Below are 10,467 nucleotides of genomic sequence, written 5' to 3'. Positions count from 1 at the left end.
TAATGAAGAATTGCTTGAACATTTTATTTCCACATGCCACCCAATTGAACAAGAATTTAACCGAAACTAATTAGGATTTAATCCACAACAGTACAACTACACAAGAATTTTTCAACTAGATTTGCCTACCTATAAATTTTTTATGCCTGTGGTCTTACCTCCTTACAGGTTACAGCTCTTTCATGTTACAGCTTCTGTCCAGATGTCCAACTGAGTTATCTGATCTCCACTATTTCCTAGGTAAAACTTGTCCAAGAATACAAAAAGCATTGCAGCTGTTACAAGCCTCAGCGCAAACAACTTGGGGAAATGGGTATCAACATGGTAAAAGACCAAAAAAGAAAACAAAAGAAGAAAATAAAACTTTAATAAGACCCTTACACCACCAGTGTACATTATATTTTCACGATTGAACCTCCATCGGAAGGAGATTAACCTTCATGAAGAAGCTCCCAGTTCCTCAACAAGCATTGAACTGATAAGAACAATAATGCAATATCTTGGACTATTGATCCCTCCATCTTGGACTTGGGAAGGGAAAAAACCCAGAAGGTGATAATGGAAACACAAGACCTGGGGAAGGTGGAGGTTGAGGTCCTGGACCTAAAATCCCTGACTGACCCATTGGTGAAAAAGCAAAATTGGGAGTCATTGGAGGAAATTGAACCCCAGGAGAAAGCAAAGGGTAAGGTGAGCGGGGGGACAACAAATTCATGTAACCAGTAGGTGATGGCAAAAGGAATTGAGAAGTTGGAGAGGGTAAAAGAGGAGGCCCATTCATCCGCGGGGATGGAAGATTGGGCATTGATGGAACAGGACCTTTCATGCGTGGAGAAGGGATATTAGGCATCGGTGGTACAGGACCATTTACTCCTCTTGGGGAAGGGAGAACTGGCATTGGTGGATTAGGAAGTAAACCAGAAGATGGTGGCAAAGCCTGAGGTTGACCTGGAACTGGGGGGTATAGTTGAGGTTGAACTTGGTTTCCAACTGGACTTGGATCTATAAGAGAAGTCTGAAGGTACCGCATATAAGCTGAGATAGGAGATTCAGCTGTATTTCCCCAAATAGCATCTCCAGGCATCATAGGATGCAACATTGCAGGTGATGGTGGTCCATAGTGACCAGGTCTAACTAAGCTATTGTTATAAGGAGCAGGAGGGGGAACTAGAGCTGGTACGTGAGCAGGGGCTGGAACCGGGACTGGGACTGGAGGTGGAATATGGGGTCGATTGATTGGTGTCAATGGTGGAGGCCTAATTCGCTGCAACCTCATACTTTGGGGTTTGGGTGGATTCTGTGGTGGTCTGGGCAAAGGATCTTGTGAAGGTGAACCAGTGAGCTGCTGAACAATGTTCCTGAAATCATTCTTGCTTATATTATAAACCTGAGGCTGAGGCTGCTGCCTAGCTGCATTATTAGCAAAATTAGGTTGATGCAACGGGCTCTTCTTTATGTTCTTCCCGATCTTGTTCACACCCAGATGATCATTATGCCGGTTCTTTGAATTATCCATTTTGAAAAACTAAACTGCAAACTGCACCAGAAGAAACTAATCCCAATATTTCCAAACAGCCACAAAGTCAAACCATTCAAAAGCTTCAACAGAATACCCCAGAACCTCAAAAATCCAAGCTCAAGCACCAGCTAGCAATCTTTCACAACAGCAACCTCAAACTTGCATAAGCTGCAAAAACCTGACCAGGAAGCACTTTTGATTTTCCCTAGATATCCACAAGGGTGCAGTCATTCAAAACCTTCAAACTTTGGGACTCCATGTTCAAACAACAAAAATTCTTCACAGTAATATAAGCGCAGAACAACTCAATCTCCACCAAAAATCACAAAAACAAACCTAAACTTGATATTCAACAAGAAAAAGAGCACCCTTTTCTTCCAATCCAAAAACCCTAAAATCTAAATTCTTCAAATTAGTGTCTCAGAATTGCCCTCAAAAACCCAACGTCAGCTTCCTGCATCATAAAGGCATAAAGCCCAAAATCAACCCACCAAAAGTTTCCACTCAATAAGCAAATCCCAGAAACCAGACCACAGAAACATCAAACAGTTATAAAATAATTAGCCCCAAAAATCAAACCCCACATCATAAAACTCCATCAATATCACAAGAACAAGATCAGCAGACACACAAAATAATGCAGGTAAAAAAAAAGAAAAAATGATACTAATAAAAATTAATCAAATTACAAAAAAAAAACACTAATGAAAAAATTACCGGGTCCGTATTCTTAAAGTCCCGTGAAGACCTTCTTCCTCTTTCTAGAATGAGGGAAAGAAAAATGGAATCAAACGGATATCGAAGGAAAAGAAAGGAAAGTAAACCCTAGCGCTAGCTGGGGAGGTGCTGGAGACTAACGTGCGCGGTGGGCCATTGTGGAAATGAATTCAATGATCTTCATTTTTGACAATTTTTTCCCCTTCCCAATTTTTTAAAATTTAATTTTTAGGGATTTTTCTTTTTTGTTTCGTGGGGCCTAGAGGTGGGTCCAGAAATAAGTGACCACGAAATGACGTGTTAAATAAACGGAACAATAGATATGGGGACTGGGGGTAGAGTCAAAGTAAACGGAATTAGCGCCGATGTTTCGACTCTCTTTAACCTTTTACTAGTTTTTAGTCCGAACGCAGTTGTGTGGGTCCACTCATCCACTTCACATAGATATCTGCCAACTCATCACTTTGACTCTTCTTGGACCTTTCTAGCCCTTCTATTTATTCATTTCACATGTGCACGACGAACAAAAAACATATTTTTATAATAAATGCTGTAATAGTTAGATTCCATAATTTTCTGATACGATTAGTTAATACGATAAAAAATTAAACCGATTTGTGTTTAAAATTATTAATTATGTTGACAAGTTCAAGACATGGTACACAATTAAATTCATTTAACCAATTTTAACACCCATTTATCTTATTTAATTATTGAATTACTAAATTTATAACTTGTATAATTTAATTTGTATAATCTATTGAATACAAATTTAAAAAAATTAATCTTGTTTAAAGAAATTATCAATCGTCTTATGTTGCATAATTTTTTATTATTGTTTAATATTAGTGTTAATCATGATTACTTTATTAAAATGTATAATTAATTTTATCATATCCATTATTATGTATATAACTATTAATATTTTTACATTTGTAAGACATAATTAAAACAATTGAAAACTACTAATATTTAATCATACAAAATTTATAAATAATATAATCACACTTCACGGCGCACCAATTTAAGATTAGATGAGGGTCAGATCATGAATTTTAAAATTTAAAAAATATTTGTCACCTTTTATAAGAGATATCTCTATTCATCATTTATCACATGGCTAATTAATACAAGGTAATGAAGAAAGTTGTATATATTGGAAAATTCTTGTTGCCAGGTCATGCAAAATTGTATAGCTATTGCTTCAATTAAATCAAAATTTAAATCAATTTATTTTCTCTTTTTTTGGAATATTGTTCTCATATATTTTGTTTTAATAGAAACATTGAAAAAGGAAGACGGATAGGGCAAAAGTTCGGCAAAGGGGGAAAGTCGCATACGGTTTTTCCAGCCCTAATGAGCAGCCAACGTGTCAATAGGAGGCTAAATATTTTCTTTTTTGCAATTAATTAATGTTGATGATCACTTGGAATATAAACAAGAATCATGCAAGTTGGTTGCTTAAGGCATCTTGGTCTCCAGCATTAACGAAAAAGGCTCACGATTATGTAAATTTTAATATTGGTACTTGCACTAACCACATGCAACTAATTAATATATAAAGCCCTCCAATTTAATATATATGTTATGTTCATAGTGGAAAATGTACTTGTTTTCCTTTTATTTTGGGATTCTAATTAGTTTTACGCATCAAGTTTTATTTATTTTTTACAGGTAAAAGTTTATTATTATATATAAAAGATATGTAATAATAACCAAAACTTGACTTGACCGATATTGCTTATCTTTTATAAGAATAAATTTCAATTTCCCTAGCCTTAATGTGCAGTACTACTAATATGAAGCAAGATTCAAGTGCCTTGTATGCCTAATTTATTATTTTAATATTTTGTTTATTTTTATAATTTATCTTTTATTTCCTTCACTTTTTACATTTTATCTATTTATTATCAACAAACTAAATAACAAAAATATCAATACCATAAAGTTTTAATTACTATAATATATCACGTGTCGATAGTTTCACGTGAGATGCATGAAAATGTTAACTAATTAATCTGAAAACCCTTCCATATATATACCTATAAGTTATATAAAAGTAAGTAAAAGTATGGTTTGTCATTGATTTATAGGGGTGTAACAATATTCATTTTTTGTAATATTAAATTATAAAAGGAAATGGATTAAAACTGTCAAAATATAGACTTAATCAGTTAGAAATTTTGTAAAGGGACTCACATCTATCATTGTCCCGGTCTTATACTTTTTTGACGGGCCATTGCAAGCTCAAAAATTTTTGTTTGAACACCGTCGCAAATTCAACTAAATTGTCAAACATGAAGAAGCTAAGAGCTTGCCCTAATTTCAACGCACGAAACACACCACAACATGTAGAGTTTTTTTTTTTTTAATAATTGAAGGAAGAGGAATTTTAATTTTATTATTTAAATAGATAAATCATATACAAATCAATAAATTAAATACTTGAATGCATGACAACTCGTAAAGTTTTTAGTAAGAATTTTCAAATCTTCATCACCCCTGGTGATGGTAAATGGTAAGTTTCTTCCTTTCATTTTTGTAATTTTCTTTTTATTTCAATACAATATAATAATCGAAAAATCGAGCTCTAAGCTTACATGATTTTAGGAGATAATTTTTTAACCCCATTTATCATTTTTTTAAACTTGCAAACATTTAAACCCAAATTTTAAAAATATAAAAAATTTTAAAACATTCTTTACTTTTAATCATAAAATTTACGAGTAGAGGTCAAGTCGTATAATTGAGAAATGAGCATTTGGTAAGTTTTATTATTTTATATTATCTGTTAATAATATTTATATGTAAAGTATATATTAAATATATTATTGATATAGTATATATCAAATATATATTTAAAAAGTTTATATTTAATAATTGGCTTATTGATTTTTTCAATTCAAATTTTAAACATAAAAAATTGATCAAAATAATCGAATAAATCAAACCAAGTAATTGATTCAAACCAAAATCAAATGCTCATCTCTAGGGAGAATAGTTCAAGGCTTTTCATGGGTAATTGATTCAAACCAAAATCAAAGACTTATCGCTAGAGAGAATAGTTCAAGGCTTTTCATGGGCTTGCTTTGCTTTGTCAACTTCAAAAATAATATTCTTAAAAGAAAAAAACAATGGGGTGAGAGAGGCTCGAACTCTCGACCTCAGGATAACTCAACATAGCTATGAGACCTACGCGCTAGCCAACTGCGCCACCACCCCATGTGGACGGTGTTGTTTCAAAGATTATATTAATCATAGAGAGAGTCGCAGAGCAAGGACGATTGCACGTGGCATAAAGTCATTTGGTTGATTTGGTTATCAGTAGTTTTGACTGTGATTCTTGTTAACATCGGCGTCCTAAAATTGCTCTAAAAAGCACCTTTCCTTGTTTTTCTTCTTCCTCTTGCTTCCCTAATCCGACAACCTCCCGCTTTCTTAGCTCCTCTCCCTCTCTTTCTCCCTCTCACCTTGTCCCAACACTCTCAAATCAATTCACAAAAGAAAAATCCGCATTCTAAAGGTACATATCTAAAGCTTTCTATGTTTCATCTCTTTTTTTTTTTCTGGCAATCTTTCAATTTCTGCATGTTCTAACAATAATGCTTGTTTTCTTTTGTTATCTTGAACATTTTGGGCTTAAAAGGGTCTTGCTTTTAAGTACCTTTAAATTCGGGGACACCTTTAAACAACATCGAAGATGTTTGTTAATGTGAAATTTGTAATGGGTTAGGCTTTTATGCTTATTTTGATTACAGGGGTTGATGTTTTGTTTTATGCCTATAGGTAGGTTTGATGTGATTTTATTTGTAAAATTTTCTTGTTCAAACAATGTTGATTCATCAATTAATGCTTCTAACAAGGTGTGATGTTACTCATCATTAATGTGTTATATGATATGATATAGTATTTTATTAACAAGTATAATTGAAACAAGACTCATGCTTGGAAGTTGTGGAAGTCAGATGGGGCTGAAAGGATCTAATTAATGTAGTATGAATTTCATGTACTGTAGGGGATTGATGTTCAAACATTAGATTGTGTGATGAGCTTCCATGCTGCTCGCTCATCTTATAAATCAAATTGAGTTTTATATCATTCAGAAAGTTGCCAGACAAATTTCGGATAGATTCTTCGTTTCATTGATATCAATGTGTAAACCACTTATTACGATAGTAGGAGTATGGTTATAATCCCTTTGATTTGATAACTTCTTGCTACACATTTTGTTTTATTACTCCTAAGGGAGGTTTCCATCTTCCTAATACAGAGAAAGATAGTCTAGGGATTGTTACCTCTGGCGATCATGCATAAAGTGATACGAATCATGTTAACGGTTACAATATCCTAAAAGGTAGGTTTTTTATGTTTTACATGAAGAAAGAGACAAATCAGGTTCTAAATGTTGGTAGCTGAAATAAATTGTTTTTTTAAGAAGGAATTTAAGCATTCTTATTGTAGACATATGAAGAAATAAAAGCATTGGGTAAAAGCTATGCAAATTTTTATGAAAATAAAATCGACAGGGAAACAGTTGTAGTTTATTATCATTTAAGTAATAAGCCCTGGAAATGGTGTTAAAGTTCCATATCAATGCTGGGAGGATTAGAAATAGTGCTCAGTTTCTAACTTTATGGAAAATAGTTGGTAGATGTTTAAATGGTTACAGTTGCCTGTTCACTTTCTATAAATACAAATTTGCGGATGGGGTGGCCCATTTGGCCAGACTGATATTATGGATAAAGCAGATAAATAAATATGTTCCAGAGGCATTGTTCTCATGGATAAAGGTCTCCTTTATAAGTATTGCGATGCAGGAGTTTCTATACGTGGAACATAAAGGTCTCTTTTCTATACATGGTACAGAAGTCTTGGGTTGAAGGTGATCAGGAGAAGGCAAGGTCTAATACACCTCACTTTCTGGGCTCACCGTTTCTGGCCTTGTACAAGATAGAAGTGAAACTTTCTAGATTATTGAGCAATCTTCTAGTATCTTTTTCCCTTTGTGTCATGTATGAAGTCATAGCATATACAATATCCAAACAATCTCATTTAGCATAATTCTCTGGAATAATGTGCTTTGTTTTGTGTACAGATTCCAGTATGATGGCTGGGAACTTGACTGACATAATGAAAATTGGTACCTGCTTGATGTTGGAAGCAGAAAATGCTCAATGGTAAGAAGTGCGACAAGCTTTCCATCATACAGAAGCTGTATACAGATTATTTAGGTTCCTTCATCAACTAGTTTTACTCCTACAGATTTAACAATAGTTTGAAATGGAAGACGGGCTAAATATGAATCCTAGTGGAACACAAGCTAGTTTAGTAACTAACACAAACACTAAAAGTTATAATGACATTATGACACGCCGTCTAAAGAACAGAGAACGGCAGCGTAGATATAGGGCTCGAAAGCGACTTGAAGCAGATATGCAGAAGTCTCATGTCCTAAACCAACCAACTATACCACCAGTAGGGTTGCAATTAAATGGGATCCGCAACAATGGAACGGCACGTGTTCATTGTAAACGGGATTGGAAGAAAGATGCTAGAAGGGCTCACATATGCAAGGGTCAAGAAGACGCACTTCATACTTCTGTTCAGTCTACTCTGATCCTAACAGCTGAAAGCCAAACACCATGCTTGCCCTCTGGGATTAGGGCAGAAGGGTCGCTTGAAAGAGAATGCCATTCTGAAAATTCCCATAACGTGGCGAATTGTGAAACTAGGAAACTTAAGCTTGGTCGAAGAGACTGGAAAGCAGATGCAAGAAATAAGAAGAGTTGAGTTGGTTGTAACCAAGCTGCTCTGTGAAATGAATGTTTAACAGGTACAAAATTGAATGCTGGATAGCACATGTCTGTGTGATCGTTGGAAGATCCTGAGTTGTAATGACTAAAAGAACTTATGGCGTGGTAAGTCAGTTTGTTGCCATATTTAGGAAGAGCTTTTATTGTTAGGTTTTGTGAACTTATTACAACTTTTTCAATTTCGGATGCAGAACAGAGTATATATCCAGCTTGAAGAACCATTCTGTTAACAAACTTGAATTTTATGAATAGGATGCATTATGTACCTGGAAGACTGTTGCAGACTAAGATCGGACTAGAATAAGAATGGTCAAGAAAGATTGTAATATGTGACATTAACATTACATCATTGCTGTCGCGTACATCCTGTATGATTTGATCACATTGAATTTAGACTTTTGCTTGTTTGAATGATATTAAACCTGGATTTGCCTAGAGAGGGTGCTTGCCTGCACCGTGGACATACTACTGAATAATAAGTAATGTTAATGGACTCCTTGTTGGAAATTAATTCTGTTCGTACACCTTTCTCAGCCTTTCATTCAACTAAAAAAAGGGGCATCAATGACACTGGCATGTTCTCCAGCTCACATGAAGGACAAACAAAGGAGTCAAAGTGTGAGAATGGAATTCATTCATTTTAGAATGAATTTTGATGGAGTAAACATTTTTGAATGAAAATGCCATACATTCGAGTAAAGCTTTTGTTGGATTTCAAAAGAATAACGCTGCCAAATTAAGGGTCATAGTATATCACTTGTCCCAATTAGTACCAAACACAACAAAGAGAGAATCTCCCGTCAGCTGCATTTCTTTGTGGTTGGGTTTACTGGGAGGATGAGAAGATAAGATTGGGTTTATTGAGTGGGCCGAGGCTGTAAGATCACAACGGTCTAACCCCATGTACATTTGCATATTTTTGATTGCTTAGTAATTACTGATAAGACAAATGGGTTTGTCTGTCATCATTTGGCTGTACTTAGACACTCAAATTTAGAATTGGTTTACCTGTCTTTGCGGAAACATTTTATCCCAATCTCAGAAAGCAAAAAACGATGATTCTAAAATTAATACCAAAAGCTGTTTAACTAATTAACCACTTGGAAAAACTCATCTGTAAATTCCAATCTGTTATCACTTTTTCCACCACCTCTCTAAGCCATTAAAACCTCAATGGACAACATCTCTTTCCAATCCCTCCATTCCTTGTTCATCTCCTTGTCTTCCTGATCAAAGAAGTTGGTTTTTGTGTGGGGTGGGGAACAAACAAGGAACAACAAGCCATGAGTCTCAACTGCTTGACTTGCCAGGTCCTGCAAAGATCGGATTCAAACAAAGATAGGGATTATGGTAAAGAAAAGCACAGCAGGAAGTTTTGTTGTATAAGGGTTGATAGAAGCTGGTCAGGGAATTTAAGCCCTGCGGCTTATGAGCAAATCAGAAACGAGCCAATGCCGGTTCCAACAAGGAAGGGTCACCGCCGGCTAAATACAATTGATACAACTTTCGGAGCTGTGGCGTTTGAAGCTGACGGTGAACCTAGATTGGTGAGGAGCTGCGGGATGAGGAGGGATTGGAGCTTTGAGGATTTGAGAGGAACGAGGGATGAGAAGATGAGAAAAGAGATGAGAGTACGTTGATTATGAAGAAGAAGAAAGGAGACTACGTCAAGGCTACCAACTTCTTTTTGTTCCTATGTACGTGCATTTTGCTTTGAATTGTTTCAAGTTTGTTAAAGGAGATGGATTTGTGTTTTTTGCAAACTTAATTCTTTCATCACTGCTTAATTTTCCATGAAATTGCGTAGAAAGCTAGACCAAGGACACCTGATTAAATAGTTTTGGACTTCTTCTGCTTAAATTACTAATAATTAAACAATCGTAAAAATCTAAATCCTTTTAAGACCAGAAGTTAATTCAGCGTTCCTTTGAAGCACGCATCCCTTTTTGACAAATTGGAATGGAAAGTGCAAAAGAAAAAAATGCAAATCTCATATCATATCATATCAGAAGCAGGGATACTTAAAGAATCCATATGCATGTAATATTTTGGTGTGGTTGGTTTGGAATCTCATTCCTATTGTCTCAAACAAAGCATGTGGCTTTACCATTCCTTCATTCGGTCCAAATTCAATTCTTTTCTAAATATATTCCCAACAAGGTGTTGTGTGTTTTCAAGCTCCGGAATACTTTCTACGACTCCTATGATTCATCAAATCTGGAAAGCCAGTTAGTGGTGGCTTTTCTCGCCTTCAATTCCGGGAGGATTTTCCTTTTCTTCCCTTTCAAGGATCAATGATTGTGCTCTGCTGGAAATTCTAGAATTGCCGCCACCCTTTCTTTTTTTTCTTTTTTGACTCCATTCATTAAACAGCTAACCTCTTTAGGTATTTGTGCATGAATTGAAAGCCCATTTCAT

General features: G+C 35.2%; 3 protein-coding genes and 1 non-coding gene across 4 annotated transcripts; 2 read left to right on the top strand and 2 right to left on the bottom strand.

Annotated features, from left to right (window-relative positions):
• Nucleotides 1-2,424, bottom strand: LOC18606043 (protein HAIKU1). The gene is made up of 2 exons (XM_007039436.2): nucleotides 2,237-2,424; nucleotides 1-1,973 (listed from the first exon to the last, which is right to left on the bottom strand). Exon 2 carries the CDS (start codon nucleotides 1,514-1,516, stop codon nucleotides 506-508), a length of 1,011 nt encoding a protein of 336 aa, XP_007039498.2. The 5' UTR covers nucleotides 1,517-1,973; nucleotides 2,237-2,424; the 3' UTR covers nucleotides 1-505.
• Nucleotides 5,372-5,458, bottom strand: TRNAM-CAU. The gene is given in 2 exon segments: nucleotides 5,372-5,407; nucleotides 5,421-5,458. It is a non-coding gene; the product is annotated as a tRNA-Met (tRNA).
• On the top strand, nucleotides 5,570-8,542 carry LOC18606042. The gene is made up of 2 exons (XM_007039434.2): nucleotides 5,570-5,759; nucleotides 7,332-8,542. The coding sequence occupies exon 2, from the start codon at nucleotides 7,517-7,519 to the stop codon at nucleotides 8,024-8,026; it is 510 nt and encodes a 169-aa protein (XP_007039496.1). The 5' UTR covers nucleotides 5,570-5,759; nucleotides 7,332-7,516; the 3' UTR covers nucleotides 8,027-8,542.
• LOC18606041 lies at nucleotides 9,054-9,804 on the top strand. Its single transcript, XM_018118410.1, has one exon. It carries the CDS (start codon nucleotides 9,333-9,335, stop codon nucleotides 9,687-9,689), a length of 357 nt encoding a protein of 118 aa, XP_017973899.1. The 5' UTR covers nucleotides 9,054-9,332; the 3' UTR covers nucleotides 9,690-9,804.

This window comes from Theobroma cacao, chromosome 3 (genome assembly GCF_000208745.1).
Source record: "Theobroma cacao cultivar B97-61/B2 chromosome 3, Criollo_cocoa_genome_V2, whole genome shotgun sequence".
In the NCBI taxonomy this organism is placed as follows: Eukaryota; Viridiplantae; Streptophyta; class Magnoliopsida; order Malvales; family Malvaceae; genus Theobroma; species Theobroma cacao.
Note: the sequence above shows the minus strand (reverse complement) of the source record. Positions and strands in the feature narration are given on the sequence as shown.